The sequence below is a fragment of the Martes martes genome, assembly GCF_963455335.1.
Source record: "Martes martes genome assembly, chromosome: 4".
NCBI lineage: Eukaryota > Metazoa > Chordata > Mammalia > Carnivora > Mustelidae > Martes > Martes martes.
In genome coordinates, this window is record NC_137891.1 from 97,912,977 (window position 1) to 97,933,462 (window position 20,486).

Genomic DNA, 20,486 nt, shown 5'->3' on the forward strand with positions numbered 1-20,486 from the left:
TAGTACTGCAATGAGTAGAAGTGGTAATTAAAGCTATGGGCATGCCTGAAAACATCTGAGGAGACATGAAAGTTCAAAAAACATAAAAGGATCAATGATCAAGATTTAAGAAACTCTCATTTAATGGTTGAGAAAGGAGGGATACACCTCCAAAAAAGACCGAGGAGAAGACAAAAAAGTAGGATGAAAACCGAGAAAGTATATTCCCAAATGCACCAAGAGTGAAGGAATAATTAAGTGCTGCTGAATACATATCTGAATAAATGTGAGACAAACAGCATTAATTTGAACAGTTGAATGAGAGATTTAATGAGTACTGTGGATGCTGTGATGTATCTCTGGGACCTCCCTTGAGGAATAAAGTCTTATTCCACCAGTTGCTGGGAGTGCTGCCAGCAGACATGTCTCAGCTATCTACCTCCTTGAGTAATTGCTTTGGCTAAAGAGATCCTCCTTGCCTAAGGTCATACACCTTTCCTTGGCAAAGCCTGCATTCCTACTGGGAAAACTTTGAAAGTACATCACATGTTAGAGGTCTATGTGGGATACTTTGTTGAAACTGGGCATCACAACCTAGCTTCTCCCTCTTCCCAGTTTTACTTCCCCTCACTCCCTTCCCCAAATACTGATACCTGATAAATTCTCTTCACAGCAAAAATGCATTGAAAAAGTCTGCTTCCCAAGGAAATCAATCTGTGACAATGAGTTTCACTTATAGGAAGAGGTGATGGACATGAGAACTGACAATGCAAAAGGTAAGAAATAAATAATAAAAACATGGAAGAAGCTACGAATGGGCAAATTATTCAAGTAATTTGCTTTCACAGATCAGAGAATGACCAAAATGAAGACAGTATGAAAGGCTCACCACCCTGCCCCTTCTTTAGTATGGGTGATATTCCACTGAAAGATAAATGTCAGTTACACATACAGGATTGTGTATCGCTGAAACTAACCTTCAACAAAGATTAACAGCAATTAAAAAGTATTGCTTTCTGTTAAGGTATCAGGACATTAAGCTCTTTAATAAGTATTAGCTCATTAAGAAGTTAGGGGAATGAGTAAACAGCATTTTAAAAAGATGAACGTAAAGCTTTGATTCGGCCACCTTATGCCAGCCTTCTAAATTTGAACTGCCCGTATGAGCCAGTTTACATTTTTATTGTCTATACCTGATAAAACCATCTTCTAAAGTACTCCTCCCACAACTTCTCTCTAGTCCCAGCTGAACTAAAATGTCCACCCTTTCAGTCAGAGATTTAACCGCTTCTCAGATAAGTGATTCAACAACAGGAATCAAGAGACTTCTGGAAAGGATTTCTCTGGAAATCCAAATGAAGATGAAAAAAAAAAAGAGAGAGAGAGAAAAAAAAACCTATGTGAAGAATAAACTTTTGGAGAATTAACGAATTAACTATATGGCCATAAGTAGTAATTTTGACCGAGGAATGAGATGAGCGTGGGGTGGAGGAAAGGTTAAAACTAGAGCCAACGCTTCAAGAAAAAGGAAAAAACAACAACAAAAAAAATAACAAAAAAATCCCCCGAGAAACCCCATAAAGCAGCAAGAAATACAGCGCTGGCTACACGCAGGCGTCTAAAAGGTTCACACACCACTAGTGCACAGAGTCCAAAAGAGCCTTCCGACGCTTTTTAAATCACTGACGGGAAAGAAAAACTTACACTAGTGGCTAACACATAGGCAGAAAATTTACGAATGACCCCGGAAACATTTTATTTTGCGTAGAAATCTTGAGAATATTCTTTTGTGATTCGTTACTTGATCCGGAAGAAGAGATAGCAAACGTCACTTGCGATTGGATCCCATCATAAGGGCGGTGCTTCAGCGAGCCAGTCACCTTGGCAACCGGACGTGACGATCCCGGAAGCCACTGTCTGAGCTTTGCCCGGCTGGCGGCTGCGGTGGGCGGAGTCGGCCGAGCCTGTTCCGCACGGTCTTCTCCACTGACCCGGCACCCCTAGGGGCGGTGCCATTAAAGCCACGCCTTCCATGTTGACTCCGGATGGCTCTGAAGCAATGGCGTAGGCTTGCTGGGGCGGAGACTCGGGCCGTTCCTCTCAGAGGCTAGGGCCCGAGCGGCGTCCTCAGCCGCTCGGATTCTTCCGGTTTCTGGTGGCTGCGTCGCGTCCTTCCGAAGGCTAGGGATACGCCCTCCCTAGACCCTGCCGTCGCCCTCCTTTCAGCATCGAACCTGAGTTGCTCCGGCACACCTCCAGCCCAACCTTTTCTCGCTCAGGTTCTCTCCCTTTGGAGGACCTCGGCCCCCCATTGCCCACTTTCCTGGATGTGCTGGCCCCTCCCACCCCTCTAAAATGTCCAATAACCTACAGAGGGTCTTCCTGAAACCCGCAGAGGAAAAGTCAGGCAACGCCTCGCAGTGGTAAGTACCGGTTTCGAATCTCCCTCGACACACTGCCCCTCGCCCGCCTCTTAGCAGGGTGCCGAGTCGGCCGTCGTTTCCGGACGCTCTGCGAGTCAGAGGAGCTTGACCCCGCAGTGGGGGCGACTGCCGGGCTCGTCCCTTGGGCTACTCAGAGCCCTCAGAGCGCGCCTCGCTTGGAATCGTAAAGCCTCATCAGAGCCTGACGCAGGCAGCCTCGCCCGCGGCTCCGCAAGATTCCAGCGTCTCAAGTTTCATAGGCGAAAGAGTAGATCTCCACGGGAGAGGAAGACCAACATGGCCGACGCTCCTGTGTGACTAAAACTTTCTGGAAGATTCTCGCGCACTCGCAGAAAAACACGCCGCGCCCAGCACGGAATAATAGCAAGTGCAGCCCAGGTGCCGCTGGACCTTCCGTGGAAATAGCTGTTATTTAAGAGTTAGTGAAAAAGGAAGGAAAAATTTGTGCAGATGATGAGTATATGAATTCAGAAACTGGAAAATCGATACAGAGCGAGGGAATGGATTTTTTAAAAATTTCAAATAATAGTTTTTATATGCAAAGAAAGAAAAGTAGAGTAATTCTCACGTGAAATCCATCCTTTGGAACAGCGTGTTTGAAGCAGGTGTAATGAGAATGCCGTCTCTAATTGGATGTCTCTATAGAGGAACTCTCACATAGGGAGATCGGTATTTCTTAAAAAGACTTAGTTGCACATTTACAAGTTTTTTGTTTTTTTTTTTAAATCACTAAGCCAGTAGTTTTTTGGTTTTTTGTTTTTGTTTTTGTTTTTTTTAAGGTTATGTTAGTCAAAATGAAATAAAACGGGAACAAAACTGTTAGAGAAGATCAAGTATTTTAAGTTGTAGACTCCATGGTCAGTGGATGTATAATTGGTCAGAAAAAACTTAATGAATCTCTGCAGAAGGAAAATGTGAAGAAAACATGGAAATTGGAATGTAAAATTCATGGAAGAGGATTTATGTTTGAAGAACATCAGTCTACCTAAATTTAACCCTAGCTTTGACATTTACTGTTCATGAGGCCAAGTGCCTTCTCTCCAGTCTCCTTTCCAGTAAATAAGAGTGCCTAGAGATATTTTAAGGATTAAAAGAATGAGTATATGTGAAATACTTAGTGTAAGAAAAAAAAAAAGCAGTACTTACATGTTAGGTATTATTATTGTGAGAATATGACTTTATTTCTGTACAAATTTTAGCCCAGGAAATGAGTTTCTTTTAATTACAAGTAGACGCAAAACGGAATTGTAATAACGACTGAAAAAGCACGCAAAATATTTTAAGAAGAAATGATCACTAAATGCGATGAGCCAAAACAATATGAAGAACTGCCAAGAAAGAACCGTTGCATTTCAAATCGTAAAAAGAGCCAGCTTGTGTGTACGGATAACGTTTTTTTGGTGGAAGCCGGGGGAAGAGGCAGAGATGGTGCTCTGTATGGATGACAAAAAAGTACAATGACTTCCTAATAACTGTTGATTTCTTCTCGTTTGTTTTGGTATCTGGATATTTTATGACATCTGACTTGCCATAACTTAACACAATTTGTCTGAGGATTGCATTGTTTTTCAGTATTAGAAATAAGAATAAGAACTTAACGTTTTTATTTATCGTGTACTTTAACTCTTTTATTCAGTTTCTAAGCCTTTGGCTATCTGTATTTGACATTTTAAAGAAAACATTACAAACTGAATTGTATTTTGATTACATTCATAAGTCATTGGAAGTTCATTAACTCATTGGTTTACGCACTGTTTTCATCATTTTCAAGTGCATTTATTTCTTCAGATCACTGAGGTTTGACATCACATATTTGGAACATTACCAGATGCTTTTCTGAAACTATTTGACTCTTATTTTCGTTATTGCTTGCATATTTGATTCTATTCTGTTTTGTAAGTAACAATCTACATGATGTACAACTATAACTTAATCATTTGATTAATGTCAGCTCTTGGAAGCTTGATTTCCTTATTTTTCTGATAATTTTGATGGTACTAAATCATCTTCATAAACTTAAAGTGAGTATGATTTTATTTTCTACAGATGCTTGGGTTTTTCTTGAGTTACTTCTGCTTGCTTTAAAAAAGTTTTTCATTATTAGTTTTCAGAATGTTTAATGTATATCTAATTCATCAGGGCATAAAGTATAAAAGTCTTTAGAGTACAAAGGAAAAATCTAGAAGATATTTGTGATAGAAGGCATTAGTTTATTTAGATTGGGGCTTTATTTGCAAAGAGCAAAGTAGGAGTTAGAATGGTATAGTAGAAAGAAGGTAAGCTTTGAAATTCTAGCAATCTAGGTTCATATCCTAGTTTACCATTATAGTATAGTTCAAACATTTGGTTAAAAAACATTCACTGAGTGCCTACATGATAGACTTTGCTAAGTGGAGAGACTGACTAAAGAAGAGAATATGAACCATGCATAAAAAACCTTACAGTATAGGGGGAGGTGATGTAATACAGTTTTAAATAGTGTTGTGCACAGGATGCTGTGAGAGCATAGAGAGAGGAAATTGTAGGAAAGGTTTATGGAGCACCTGAGTTTGGGAATGTAAGTGTCAGCTATCCAATTAAAGATGAGTGCAGGCTGTGTCCAGTGGAGGGAACTGGTAAATAAAGAACCAGTATGACTTATTACCAGGAGTCAGTATTTTTGTTTGATTCTGTACTACAAAGCAGGATAAATAGATAGCTCTTAGTTTGCTTTGCTCTGCTGGAAAGATTAGACTTAATCTACTGGAGGTCATTCAGAGGATTTTAAGAAAAGGTGGTCATGTTCCTGTGTCCATTATAGATAACTGATGGTAGTATGGATTTGGGGGTGATGGATCAGGCACATAAAGATTCTATTTAACTTGTCCTTTCAGAGATTTTGAGGGCCTGAACTAGCTGATGTAGAGCAAGGTTGGATTCAAAGAAATACAGAATGGAAAATGGGCAGATTTTGTCAGTAAATTGGCATGAAGAAAAGGGGATCAATTATAATGCTAGTTATCTGGATAAGTATTGGTAAATTAATTGAGATGAGGTGAACACACCAAAAAAAAAAAAAATCGGAGAGGTATTTGAATTTGAAACTCAGGCAGGGACAGAGCTGAAAACAGAGACGTAAGTCATCAGTTCAGAGGTATAATAAAAGCCTGTGATGATACATGTCAGAATAATGAGAATCAGGATGTGACTGGCAACTGGCTTCTATCTGCATTTAATCTTTTGTTGTTAGATGGGGAGCTGAAATTAGTGTCCTCAGCAGTGGGCTTGGTTTGGTTAGAAACATGATGTTTCATTATCAGTTTATTGTGCATTTACTTTTGTACAGTGTGTTATATTATCTTTACTGTTTGGTGTGTAAGAAAGAGACATTGATACATATACCTGATGGGCTAACTGAAATCTGTTTCTCATTAATCTCTCACTTCAGACAGTTGAATATTTTGGATCCTGTTATGTTTGGTTTATGCTAAAGTAATTTCAAAAAAGTGGATGGGATTGTCGAAGAAAGCATGTAATTCTGAATAATTTATTTAATATTACTGAATCTCCAGCTATAAAAAATCATAATAGCCATATCCACATTGCTGATCTGTTTATCAGAATTAGAGTTAATGACGACTATTTACAATAATGGATCTATTATGTATATAATATTATGTAATATATATTGTTGTATGTTATTACATTATGTATATTGTGTATGTACATAATGTTAAATCATAGATGGAAAAATGTCTTCTAGCAGTTGAAAAAATATATTTCGCCAAAATATCTGCAAAATGTTCGTTAGCCTGCGAAATTTTTATCATTCCATTTCTTATATGTGAATGTTTTATGTCAATATTAGAATAACTAAAAATGTCAGAAGTTATGTAAGTATGTTTAATATACTCTTTGTTAAAAGTTCTCATACCTTTTTATTCAAGTTCTTACATTGTCAAAAAACTACGTGATTCATTTACTTATTTTTGGACACCAATTGTATATTTTAATGGAATATGATAACTAGCATATATTGGGAATTTATCATAATTCCAGTGAGTTATTTCATTTACTTCTCATTGCAAGCCTTACTGTCCCCATTTTGCAAATGAAGAAACAGATTCAAAGAAGTTAAGCAAATTTACTCCAGTTAATTAACTAACAATTGGAAGAGCCAAGATTAGAATCCTGTGAACTTTCTAATGTATTCTTTTCACTTTTTTTTAAAGTCTTAAACTTTACTGTGTTTGCAGTATAGTTCTCAGTTGAAACACCAACTGATTTAAAGTAACTAGCACATTGATGATTTTTCTAAATTTTTAAATAATCAGACCAGAGCATGGGATGCAGAATCTGATTCTAATTTTAGTTCTAACATTAGCTAGCAGAATATGATTTTTAAGAAGGAGAATCTTTATGAGGTTTTTGTTATAGTTTTTTTTTTTTTCTCTTTTTGGATTAGTTATAGTTTAAGTGGAATGTCTTTTCTAGATCTGAAAAAAAAGTATACTGATTGAGGAAATATGAATTTCACCCTGATTTATTTCTTTTCTTAGCTTTCTACATTCCAGTTGAATTTTTAGAACTTATTCCATTTGCTGCTAGGAAATCATGGTGCTGTGGTTTTGTTTTGTTTTGTTTTGTTTTGTTTTGTTTTGTTTAATGATGACTTGTAGCAGGAGATAATTCAGCTGACATTTTTTACAATGTGCCAGTTGCTCTTTTAGGTGGAGAGGATGTGAATTGGATAATGTGTTGGATAATGAATTGGATAATCTACCTTTAAGGAATTTATGGTCTCTTGTAGATTATGTGAATCTATATTGATACACTGACATAGAAGAAGTTGTATTTTCTTTTGTTTTTTTTGGGGGGGGAAGGGAAGAGAGAGGAAAAATGAATGATGAGACTTGAAAATAGTTTGTGCAATATAAATGTTTTCTGTAAAGCAGAAACATAGTCCATATAATGAAGTATGTGAATGAGGTATCAGAAGCCTGTGTCCTTTGTTTAAAAACCATACCAATTAAAAATGTGCATTCCTATATGCAAATAATTATAAAAACATTATAAAAGTTCTGCTGTGTTGAAGCTTCTAGTCTGTGAGCCAGATATTATTGACAGATTCATTGATAAAAGTGTGTAAATAAACAAAAGGAGACTAAAGAAAAGGTATTGAGATAGTTCAGTTAAAGTGGAAATTTGAAAGAGCTCCATTTTTTATATGTTTTTTGAGGGCCTACTATACTTCGTATTGGGGGAATCATTACAAAGTAAATGATATAGTCTCTGTAAGAAAAACAAAATTTTACTTATTTTTTAGAAGACATTATATAGAAGGCATTATATAACTCCTAGCATTAGTGGCATCAGTGGGAGTACTTTAGGCATTTTAAGTTGGAAGAAATTAATGTGAGTTTGATGGACTTGGAAATATTCGTGGAGAAGATGGAGTTGCTCCTCAGTTTATAGCTATGTTCTAAATTGTTGAAGAAAGAAAGAAAATAACCTGAAGAATACTTGGAGTAAATAATATACTTGGGATAATCAAGAATAATCCTCCCTTCCTGGGAGGATCAGAGATTTTTAAGTTGAGAAGTTATAGATGGTACTGTTGTAGAGATTGGTTGGATCTAGATTTTAGACGATTTTTCAAGTCAAGCTGAATTGGCAATGATGAATCATTGGAACTTCGAGAAAGGAGGTAACAGGATGAAAATAATGCATTAATCTTCCAGAGATTAAAAACTTAAAACTAGTTTAAAAGTGAAGCAAAATACAGGGGTGAGATAATGAGGACTGGACACAAGGTGATGCAGGTCTGATCTAGATAGTAGAAGTGGCAGTGGTGAAAGAAGAGTGAGTAAAAGCTTTAAAAAAAAGCAACTTTACAGACTCAGTGATTCATTCACTATGCATTTATTGAATGTTTATGCTTTTTAAGCATCTATACAAGGTGCTTAGGGTGAATCAAAGGTCAAAAGGGTGATAAAGGTAAGTCAGAGACGACTAGGTGGTTTAAAACCTAAGTGACTTGGGAAATAGTGCTAACCTATGACTGGATGACTGGATGGTAGGATTAGAGTACTAGTTAACAGTAGAGAGTAATTTGAACTTGAAAGTCATGATTTTTAAAAAAATCATGGTATTAAAAGTGAAAATGTTTGGTAAGACAGCACAGATAAGGAACTGAGGTCAATATTAGGAAATAGGAATAAAGGATATAACTATGGGAGTCATTATTGCAAAGGCAATAGTTGAAGCAATTGATGCAATAGTTGAAGCATTTGGTTTTATCTTTAAGGAAGAATGTCTTGAGGAGAAGTGGGTTAAGAGTTGTGCTTTGGGGAATAGTCATAGTTGGATACTTAAAATGCAGAACATGAATAAGAAAGGAAACATTAAGGAAAAACAAGCAAATTGTGCGCAATGGAATTCAAGTTAGGTAGAGGTCCACAATGTGCAATTAGTTGTAGAGGCCCACAATGTGCAATTAGCTAGCAATGTCAGTTTCACTAGGGGGCACCTAGATAATGAGGATAAAGACAGATTTAACTGTGAGAACATAACATGATCATCTTTGAGAATGAGATGTAGTAGAATAATGGGAAAGAAAATAGACTGCAAAAGAGAATGAATTTCTAGAGAACTTTTTGTCATATCAGTGACCAGAAGTTGGTAGATGGTCTTAATTGTGATTCATGAACATCATCTACCAACTTCCTGTCACTGAATTTGGAACACAGGTCACAATCATCTCTCTAATCCTGTGTGACTTTAGCAATTATATGGATAATCTGTTTGTCATCTAGTCTTTCAGTACAAAGTTCTTTTTCTTCGGTGATCTTATTCTCCATGCTGTCGCCATCCATCCACTTCTGTACTTCTCATTGTAAGATTCAATTACTGCATCTATGAAATTTTTGATTCAGGCATTCTCTTTTCTCAACACCAGTTGCAGTATTTCTAGCTTACTTTTTTAAGTACCCCACTCTGTGTTGTTGTTTTTTTTAACTTTATCTGGCCTCCAGTCCAGTAATCCCTTCATTTTCTACTTTTGCCTTCTACTTTTGCCTTTTGTGTTCTCATTTTCTTCTCCTATTTAGATTCTGTATGTCCTCATTTTAATAATTTTTACCAATATCCTAAATTATTTTGTTCCTCTGACTTTTTTGCCCCATTCTTCTGAAGCCGCTCCAACCCTGGATGAACTCAAGGATTTGCTTTTACTTTGCTTACACCCAATGAGACAAGGAAGATCTCACAAAAGCACAGACTGGTCTCACTATAAATTCATAATCTACCTATATCCTTAGCCATCTTAGACTGTTTCAGATCTTTTTGATTCTCCTCAAATTTCTGTTTTTGCTCTGATTTCTTACCCCCTTATCATACCTTACACTTAATTAGCCCTCTTTATCCTCTTCTCTTGATAACTCATATGAGGATTAATATGTGCTCTGATTCATTTAACCTTAAAAAAGAGAAAACAGATCCCTTCTTGACCCCATTTAGCCTCCATCTACTTACCAGTCTTTATCTTCCCTTTGACAGTCAAAGTTCATAAAAGTTGTCTGTACCTTCTATCTTAATATCCTTTCTTCATGTTAATTCCTCTGCAACTTTTTTCCTCCATCAAACTTTTTTTTTTAAGATTTTATTTATTTATTTGACACAGAGAGAGAGTGAGAGAAGGAACACAAGCAGGGGGAGCAGGTGGGAGAGAAGCAGGCTTCCCGCCAAGCAGGGAGCCAGACTCAGGGCTAGATCCCAAGACCCCTGGATCATGACCTGAGCTGAAGGCAGATGCCTAACGACTGAGCCACTCAGGTGCCCACAAACTTTTTTTTCATGCAAGTTTACATTTTAATCTACATCCTACTTGGCTTGTTAGAACTTTTAAATAGACTTGCCAATTTTCTCAAAACTCTCTTCCTTTGGCTTCCATTGCATCAAAATCTCTTGGTTTTCTTTCTCCTGCTCAAAGAAAATGGGAAACTGCTGAACTGTTTTAAGCAGGGAAGGATCAGTTTTAATGTGATGAAAGCTTTTAAAGGGAGAGGCTGTGCTGAAGAAGAGTCCAGTTATGAAGCTACTACAGTAGTCCAAGCCAGCAGTGATGTTTGCTTGAATAGAATGGAGAAAAATAGTTTGGAAAGAATTGAAAAGATTAAGGGAAATTTAGGAGATAATACCAACAGGATTTTATGATAGATTAAATGTAGATGATTAGAAAGCAGGAAGTTTCTTATTCTGATTTATGATATGCCACTTATCGTAGGGGAAGGAAAAAAAAAACACTGGAAAAGGCCATGTTGAGTTTTAGGTGCATTTGAAATATGGAAATGTCATGAGGGTAGTTGGGTATATAAGTCTGAATCTCCAAAGAGCTAAGATGCAAATCCTTTAATTGTTGCTGTATAAATGGTAATTTATTGAAGTCATGCACTTTAAAGAAATAATTGAGAAAAGCTTAAGAGTAGGAAGAGAATTCAGTCTCAGCTTTGGTGAATTTCAGCATTTGAAGGTTGATTCAGTTAGGATGAGTTGACAAGGAAGACCAAGGAATTATTATGGAAGTAGGAGAATGTCCTATCTAGGAAGCTTTTAAGAAAAGGAGCAAGCAGGGGCACCTAGGTGGCTGAGTCATTAAGCATCTGCCTTCCACTTGGGTCATGATCCTTGAGTCCTAGGATTGAGCCCGCATCAGGCTCCCTGCTCAAGCCTGCTTCTCCCTCTCCCACTCCCCCTGCTTATGTTCCCTCTCTCACTGTGTCTCTCTCTGTCAAATAGGTAAATAAAATCTTTAAAAAAAAAAAAGCAAACATTTATGTTCTCATCCAAATATAGTGTATCATTTATCTCACCTAATGATAATTGCCTGTTTACCTGTCCATGTAACCAACAGTTTAAGTTCTTTTGGGGACTGTGGGTCGAACTAGCTTGGAGACAAGCAAATATTTTCTGTAAAGAGCCAGATAGTAAATATTTCAGGCTTTGTGGGCCATATGATCATTTCTGGTATAACTACTCAACTGTGCTATTGTAGCATGAGAGCAGTCATATATAGTACATCAAAGATGAGTGTGACTGTACTAATAAAACTTTATTTATGGATGCTGATATTTGAATCTCATAATTTCACAGATAACAAAATACTGCTCTTGTCACTTTTAAAAACCATTTCTAATAGAAAAAACATTCTTAACTTATGGGCTGCACAAAAACAGGTAGGGGGCAAAATTTGGCTGAAGGCTGTAGGTTACTGACCCTTTTCCCATAATTGAGCCAGGTGCCTGAACCATAACAGACACTCAAGTAAATTTTTGCTGAATAAATTAAAGTTGAATAAGTTCAGGCCTTTTCTCTGTTTTTTGGGGAGTGGGGAGGTAATGAAAGTAGGTTTCTTCTTTAAGTCCCGATAGTGAGAATTCATACATTTATGTTCATGCTTCTCTTTAGAGAAGTTTTAGAAAGAAGAAGAAGAAAGAAAGAAGAATTAGAAATTAGAATTTAGAAAGAAGAATTTTGAAATTAAGCGACTCTTAATTTGCTGAAAGTAAATTTAACATTTTGAAGCACTATCAAGTGGCCAGAAAACAGTTTTAAATACTTAAAAAGATTTAATTGTATTATTTTGGGGTACAGAAAGGTAAAACTGAGTTCCAGGGCTTCCTAGAATGCATAGAATTTTTGGCTTTGATTTTGACTAATATGTAGGTTTTAAAAACACTTACGGGCAGTAAAATACACCTTTACATCATTGAGAATTCTATTTATTATTTGTTTTCATTTATCTTAGTCATATAAGGTCATACTGTTGGTAAGACATGAACTCTACATTTCTGTTGCTAGGATTTAGCATGAGAGACAGTCTATATGCAAGTAAACGAATAGATTAATATATATTGACAACTTGTGATGTATACCATGAAGGAAACTAACAGGTGTAATATTATACACTAATTATGAAAGATCGGCAAAGATAGTTAAAGTGGTTAGAGAATGTATCTCTTGGGAAGTATTATTAATGCCGACACTTGAGTTATATGGGTGGGAGAGGAGAAGAGTAGCTAGAGAGAGAGCACAGGTGATTACTCTGAGTCCCATGAGAACTGGGTATTTTCCAGGAACTGAAGTGGTTTTAGGCATAAATAACTTGAGGTATCTGTATTGAAGAAATCTACAAATAATTGCTTATAAAATAGAGATTGGTATATTTTGGATTTTTAAAAATCAGAGTGTCTGTACTAAGATACAGCTCATAAGTATCAGGATCAAAATAGACTAGTTAAAAAAAAATTTCCACTGTGTTCCACGTTCATTGAAAACCACTTAGCTGAAATGGCGTTGCTGTTTTTGTATGGATTGACAGGCAGTGGGAACTAATATGGATAATTTCCCTACCAAGGGCTTTTTAGCACCAAACTTCAAATGTGCTAAAACAATAAGTCAAGGAAGAAAATGATTCCTACGTGAGTAACTCCATTTAGTCTCCGAAAATGTGGTACACTAAGGTATCACACCATAAGAGATTCCTTAAGCAAAAGAAGGATGGCTGAGAGTAGGACTTGTGAGTCATTGTCAGTGGGAAGAGCACAACAGATTGGAAAGAGGGTAGAAAGGAGTGAGGGAAATAGAATAAGCATAAATGGAGGTGAAATGAGAATCCTGGGCAATCAGAGTGAAGGAGGAAGACAAAAGGAAATAATTCAAGTTAAAAAAAGAAGGAGAATACTACTAGTTTAAGAGGAAAATATTCTAATAGACATAATTTTATACAGGGTAAAACCTTAGAAAAGTCTAATTTACCCATTGCCTAACCATATGAGCAATTCTAAATCGAAGCTGATCATACCTTTGATTATCTCTCCTACTTCAAAATCTTTGTTTTGCAGTATTTCACTTTGAAAACTCAAAGTGACAAATTATATACTTTTACCATATTATAAATTTTTATCTTTTTAAAATAATATTTGCAAATATCTGTTTTTAAATAAAATGTATATACCGTCTAGTATGTTGTATTGATTTACTCAATGTTCTTTTAAGTGTTTCAGGCTGCATGTACCAAGTAGTTCAGACGATTGGCTCCGATGGAAAAAATCTTCTGCAATTACTTCCAATTCCTAATTCTTCTGGAAATCTTATACCGCTAGTTCAATCTTCAGTCATGTCTGATGCTTTGAAAGGGAATACAGGAAGCCCAGTTCAAGTTACTTTTCAGACTCAGATTTCCAGCTCTTCCACAAGTGCATCAGTTCAATTGCCCATTTTTCAGCCAGCCAGTTCTTCAAACTATTTTCTTACAAGAACAGTAGATACAGCAGAAAAAGTTAGAGTTACTTCTGTGGGAACTGAAAATTTTACCTCATCAGTTTCTAAAGTTCAGAGTCATGGTGTGAAAATTGATGGACTCACCATGCAAACATTTGCTGTTTCTCCCTCCTCAACACAAAATGATTCACCTTATATTTTAGTAAATACTCAGAGTCTTCCAATGACTGTGAAGTCTCCAGTTTTGCCTTCTGGGCATCATTTACAGATTCCTGCCCATGCTGAAGTGAAATCTGTACCAGCGTCTTCATTGCCTCCTTCAGTTCAGCAAAAGATACTTGCAACTGCAACCACAAGTACCTCAGGAACAGTTGAGGCCTCCCAAATACCAACCGTTATTTACGTATCTCCTGTAAATACAGTGAAAAATGTAGTTACCAAGAACTTTCAAAACATTTACCCAAAACCTGTTACAGAAATAGCAAAGCCAGTGATACTAAATACCACACAAATTCCAATGAATGTTGCTAAAGAGACACAGTTAAAAGGTGGTCAGCATTCTCAAGCTGCTCCTGTGAAATGGATTTTTCAAGAAAATCTACAGCCTTGCAGTCCATCTCTTGTTCCTGTTAAGTCTTCAAATAATGTGGCTTCAAAGATTTTAAAAACTTTTGTAGATAGGAAAAATTTGGGAGATAACACTATAAATATGCCATCACTGAGTACTGTCAGTCCTAGTGGGACACAATCCAAAAGTATGCCTATTAAAGATAATGCCTTGGTTATGTTTAATGGGAAAGTCTATCTATTGGCTAAAAAGGGGACAGATGTTTTGCCATCACAAATTGACCAACAGAATTCTGTTTCTCCTGATATTCCACCAAGAAAAGATACATCACAAATAGTGAGTTCAAGTCCAGTCACAGAAATATCCAGAGAGGTTGTAAATATTGTTTTGGCTAAAAGTAAATCTTACCAGATGGAGACAAAATCACTTTCAAATACTCAGCCTGCTTCCATGATCAATCTAAGGGCAGAGAAGAATAAAAAAGTGGAGAAACCATCTCTTTCTACCCCAAACCCACATAATATGAATCAATCCATTAACTACTTAAAACAGAGTAAGACTTTATTCACAAAGCCACACTTTCCAGATGGATTTAGTACAGTACAAAATGCCCCCAGAAAAGGAAATATCATCCAGAGCATAGAGAAAATAAGTTCCTCTGTTGATGCAACAACTCTTACTTCACAACAGTGTGTTTTCAGAGACCAAGAACCAAAGGTAATTTTCCCATGTCAGGGTGTTCTTTTTTCCTATCTATATAGAAAATTTTTCTTTCTTAATTCTCAAGTTAGTTACCTGTGATACCTCTTCCCCCCTCCTTTCCCATCCTCCACTCCCATCACACAAATACCATACACACATGAATGCTTAATTAAGTCAAAGCTTTCATCTGAAAGAAATGTTTGAGGAGCATAAGAGAGTACAAGCAGTACCTTTCTCTTAAATCATTTGGCATGCCAAATCTTTAAGACAAAATCAAACAAACAAAAAACTCAGCAACAAAGTTGAGAAGAGTTGGTGAGAGATAATATGACTTCAAAGCTTGGTAAAATTCTGTGTGTGTATATATATACATTTGTACACATATATATATACATATATGTACATACATGTATTTACTAGATTAATGTTAGTGTATGAAAAGATCAATACTATGCATCTAGGAGAGCTGGGTTTTTTGTTTGTGATGGTGGTAGATGTCTGGCAGTTTTTTTAGGTAGATGGTAGAAGGAGTAGAATGGGGCTGATCAGTACTTTTCGGTCATTTGTGGAAATAGGATTTATCAACATTTTTTTGTTGTTGTTGTTAGTAGACAAGTTTCCCTTGTTTTTTTTTAAAGCCCTTTCTGACTCTTCAATTATTCAACATATCCACTTAGTTACCTTTCTGTTGTACTTAAGGTATGTCTGTCTGTGCTAAGTATTTGTGCCCACTCTTTCCTTATGGAGTGATCTGCTTAATAATGCCAGTGTTTCTCCCCTTCAGTATGGAATTAATTGAATTCTAGATACGTAAGGAGGTAAATTCTGAAGTGTAAGATTGATTAAAGGCATAAGACTTCTCCAGAAAACTACAATTTCCAACTAATGTTTTATAGACTATTTTTAACTTGTCATTAGTTTGTATTCTTATTTCAGTTTGAGAATCAACTGTCTTTTTAACCTTTCTAGTGCAAGAAAGCAAAATAAATGGGAAATCTTAAAGGCACAGTTTTAAGTTTGTACTCAGTTAAATTCATTTTTTCAAGTGAGGGTGGTAAGACAAGGGTAATGTAAACCCCATTTAGGACTTCAGAGTATGATGTTTTAAGTAAGATGAGATGAACACTTAGCTGCTAGTCTGATAAAATAGCTTAAGTAATTAGCAGTATTGTTTGTGTGTTTTGTTTTCCTGATTCCAGATCCAGAATGAGATGGCATCAACATTCGAAAAAGTTACTCAAGAAAGAAATGACAAGAACCATTCCCAAGGAGGAAGCAGTAAGGCATCATATCTGAAGAATGATGCAGAATTTAAAAAGATATTTGGTCTCACTAAAGATTTGAAAGTGTGCCTTACTCGGATTCCTGATCATTTGGCCTCTGGAGAAGGTTTTGATTCCTTTAGCAGTTTGGTGAAGAGTGATACTTACAAAGAGACTGAATTGATAGTGAAGGAAGAAAAGAAAAAACAGGTAATAATTTTTGATGTCCTTTGTAGTTACTCTACAGGTTCATGAATGTATTTTCTTAATTTGTTTTTTTAGTCTGTACATTAATATACATGGTAGTTACCAAATTTGCATATGTGTATACATTATGTAAAATCATGTTAAAGAGAACCATATATACAAAGGTAAAAATACATCTCCAGCTAAAGATGTTGTATTAAGTGTTTCTACTCACCTATTTACTTTTTTCATCAAAAAATTGTAAGAAAATTCCCATAACTTTTTAAACTAGTTATCCTACTTTGAAGACCCTATGTAAAATAAATAATACAACATGATCCAATAAGCACTGGATGTTAAACACAACTAATGAATAATTGAACACTATATCAAAAACTAATGATGTACTATATGTTGGCTAATAGAACTTAATAAAATTATAAATAATCCAGATGTAGGGAAAATATAAGCATGTAGATGTTCATTACAGTATTACCCTTAATACAAACATTTTAAGAACTCTACTTGGTCAATAATGGTGAAAAGAAACATCTGTATAACTGTGCCTATTATTCTACTTAGAAGTATATCATTATACTGTTTAATATCCTCAACTTTAGATCAGAGACCAGTGAACCTTTCCCAATGAAAATCTTCCATATGTGCTTACTGTGGAAAAGGAAACAAAAAATTAAGTCAATTCTTTTTCTCAAGTTCTTTACAAATGGCTGTTATATTTTGGTGATAAATTGATACATCTAATACTTAAGTAGGAAAATGTAAATTAAGCAATTTCTTCTCTGTGAATATCAGTAGGACACTGCTATTCATTTTAGTACTGTACAGTGGTAAAAAATTTTTTGCTGTAGTTCTCAGTATATTTGGTTGAGTTTAATTTAATAAGTATCTGTTACCTGCAGATCCTGTTAAATTTGAGAGCACACTGTCTATATGGCAATAATTTGTTTTTCTTTTGGAATCTTACTCAACATAACAACAGGGTTTTGATAAGAAAAGAAAAGCAAAAACCGTTAAGAAGATGGATCACACAAAGAAGAGAAAAACTGAGAGCGTGTATAACACAGCTGCAAATGGAGGAACTACCGTCACCAATTCCCAACTCGTCAACAGTATTTTACCAACTTCAGATGTATCACGCCATAACATTCTCACAAGCCGCAACAAAACCAGTGAAGAAAAGAGAACTGAGGTTGAACATTATACCCCTGAGAACCAGGAAAAAGGCACATTGAGTTCAAATGCAGCTTTTGAACAAAGTCATTCCTTTAATAAAAATTACACTGAAGATATTTTCCCCATGACGCCACCAGAGTTAGAAGAAACCATTCGAGATGAAAAAATAAGAAGACTTAAACAGGTGCTGAGAGAGAAAGAAGCAGCTCTTGAAGAAATGCGTAAGAAGATGCACCAAAAATAATAAAATATTGCTATATTTAAAGACTGCAGTGAAATAGCTGTGATTTTTTTCATATACATTTGCATTAATTATAGATGCATTCTGAAAGTATCTTTAAATATGAAACTCGTTTTTTCATCAGTTAATGATTAAATTTTATTTAAGGACTACAAAAAAGGTTGATTCACACATGCCTCTTGTGAATAATCTGCATGGGGTATCTGAATCTTTGTCTAGATACCTTTTTTTGGGGAAGGAAAATTTTTCTATTTTTCTATTAATTAGAATTCCCAAAGTTTGAATATTGGTGCAAGGTTTTTTGTTTTTGTTTTTGTTTTAATTGTCTGCATCTTTAGCTGAACTGCAGAAGTATTATTCCAACAGTAGAGAATTTATTGTATACTACTGAAATTACACAATCCAAGGAAGGATATCAGCTCTAAACTTAGCCTTCTCAATGGGCTTTTATATGTACTCAGTCTGTATCCATTGTTGTAAATCTATTTTATTTCATGAAAGAAAATGTATTATAACAGTATTATTTAAAAATTCAAACATTTCTCGGAGTGAGGGGCACTTGTTTTGTGGCTTTTACAAAGTAGTTTTATATAATTCAAAATGGGTTTTAGAATTCAGGCTATATAGTGTAATGTTGGCTTAAAGTGGTAAGTTATTATTCCTAGGTAAATGCTTTTTCTTTTTCTCCATCCTCTTCCTCCTCTTCTCCTCCTCCTTTTTTTTGGATTATGTATATATGTAACTATGTGAAAAGTAAATTGAACAATGGCCACATTTAATACTTTTTAAAAAATTGTAACGTATGCTTTTTCTGAATGGAGGCAAACATTTTTCTGTCTGATTATGTTTGATTTGGAGAGTTCAGGAGTTGTATGGGGATAGGGATTAATGGGAAGAAAGAAAAGTTTACACCCCCACCCCCAAAAAAAGATCTCCAGAAGTAAGGTCACATAAAAGTTATACACACTTAGAAAAATGCAAACTGATCAACTAAATTCTTCTGCCTTTTTTTCTTGTAACAGTTTTATTGAGATAATTCATTTACCATAAATTCACCTCTTCAAAGTGTACAATTCAGTGGTTTTTATTATAGTCACAAAATTGTGCAACCATTAACATGACCTAATTTTAGGAGATTCTCATCATTCCTCAAAGAACCTCATTCCCATTAGCATTCACTCCCCAGACCCTCCACCCCCTCAACTGTAGGCAACCGCTAATACAGCTTATGTCTCTAGGGACTTGAGGAAATTCATAAGCATGGTAGGAATTATTCAGGATGTTTTCTTACGTGATTGGCTTCTTTCACTTAGCTTAATGTTTTCATCAGTGCTGTGGCATGTATTGGTACTTAATTCTTTTAAAATTTGCTGAATAATATTCCATTATATGAATATATCACACTTTGTTTTCCATTCATTGGTTTATGGACATTTGGGTTGCTTACACTTTTGGCTTCTAGGCTATTACATTGCTGTGAATATTTGTGTGTAAGTTTTTATGTGGACATAGGAGTATATACCCAAGACTATAATTGCTGGGTCGTACCCTAACTCTGTTTAACGTTTTGCAGAACTGCCAAACTATACATAGGTATTTCTTACCCTCCTCCACCAAAATGGATCTTGTCAAGGATACCAGTGACTTCTGTGTTGCTAGATATAGCAGTTATCTTAATTTATCTATCTGGGGAAATACAATTTCATGAATCATTGCCTCCTTTGAAGAATTTTAAAATGCTTTGTTTTTAAAGATTTTATATATTTATTTGACAGACAGAGATCGCAAGTAGGCAGAGAGGCAGGCAGAGAGAGAGGAAGGGAAGCATGCTCCCTGCTGAGCAGAGAGCCTGATGTGGGGCTCGATCCTGGGACCTTGGAATCATGACCTGAGCTAAAGCCAGAGGCTTTAACCCACTGAGCCACCCAGGCGCCCCAAGAATTTTAAAGTATTTTATTAAACAAGCAGTACATGTGCATTGTAAAAAACTTAAAAATACAGCAAGCTGAAGTATTGAAGCTTCATCATCACACTATAAAATATTAATGTTGGGACTTGGAGACATGTAATTACTTCTTATTAGGTTTATTCACAGGTATCTTATGGTTTTTGATGCAGCTGTAAATGGGGTTGATTCCTTAATTTCTCTTTCTTTTGCTTAATTATTGGTGTATAGAATTGTAGCTCATTTCTGTATGTTAATCTTGTATCCTGTGACTTCACTGAATTTGTATATCACTTCTAGTAATTTTCTGGTGAAGTCTTTAGGGTTTTATATATAAAGTATCATGTTATTTGCAAATAGTGAGTTTGACTTCTTGACAATTTGGAAGCCTTTTATTTCTTCTTCTTGTCTGATTGCTGTGGCTAGGACTTCCAGTACTGCATTAAATAACAGTGGTTAGAGTGGACATCTCTGTCTTGTTCCTGACCATAGAGGAAAAGCTCAGTTTTTCCCCACTGAGGATGGTGTTAACTGTGGGTTTTTTGTATATGGCCTTTATTATGCTGAGGTATGTTCTCTCTAAACCTGCTTTATGGAGGGCTTTTATTATGTGTGAATGTTGTACTTTATGAAATACTTTTCTACATCTACTGAAATGATCATACGGTTTCTATCCTTTCTTTTATTAATGTGGTATATCACATTG

The 20,486-nt window shown here is 35.7% G+C and overlaps 1 protein-coding gene across 2 annotated transcripts; it reads left to right on the top strand.

Moving 5' to 3' along the window:
* The first annotated feature begins 1,929 nt into the window (after positions 1-1,929).
* LRIF1 (ligand dependent nuclear receptor interacting factor 1) lies at positions 1,930-19,225 on the top strand. 2 transcript variants are annotated; one of them, XM_080802446.1, is made up of 4 exons: positions 2,033-2,402; positions 13,458-14,967; positions 16,152-16,424; positions 17,401-19,225. In XM_080802446.1, the coding sequence occupies exons 1-4, from the start codon at positions 2,335-2,337 to the stop codon at positions 17,836-17,838; spliced, it is 2,289 nt and encodes a 762-aa protein (XP_080658572.1). In that variant the 5' UTR covers positions 2,033-2,334; the 3' UTR covers positions 17,839-19,225. The 2 variants fall into 2 exon arrangements, with proteins under 2 accessions (XP_080658573.1, XP_080658572.1); XM_080802447.1 differs by lacking the exon at positions 13,458-14,967 and having other exon boundaries at positions 1,930-2,402.
* Positions 19,226-20,486: the final 1,261 nt, after the last annotated feature.

Excerpts from the sequence above, each read along its gene's own strand:
- LRIF1 (XM_080802446.1), top strand. The coding sequence starts at position 2,335 with ATGTCCAATAACCTACAGAGGGTCTTCCTGAAACCCGCAGAGGAAAAG. Across the intron at positions 2,403-13,457 it reads TCAGGCAACGCCTCGCAGTG|TGTTTCAGGCTGCATGTACC; the intron begins GTAAGTACCGGT and ends TGTTCTTTTAAG. Across the intron at positions 14,968-16,151 it reads TCAGAGACCAAGAACCAAAG|ATCCAGAATGAGATGGCATC; the intron begins GTAATTTTCCCA and ends TCCTGATTCCAG.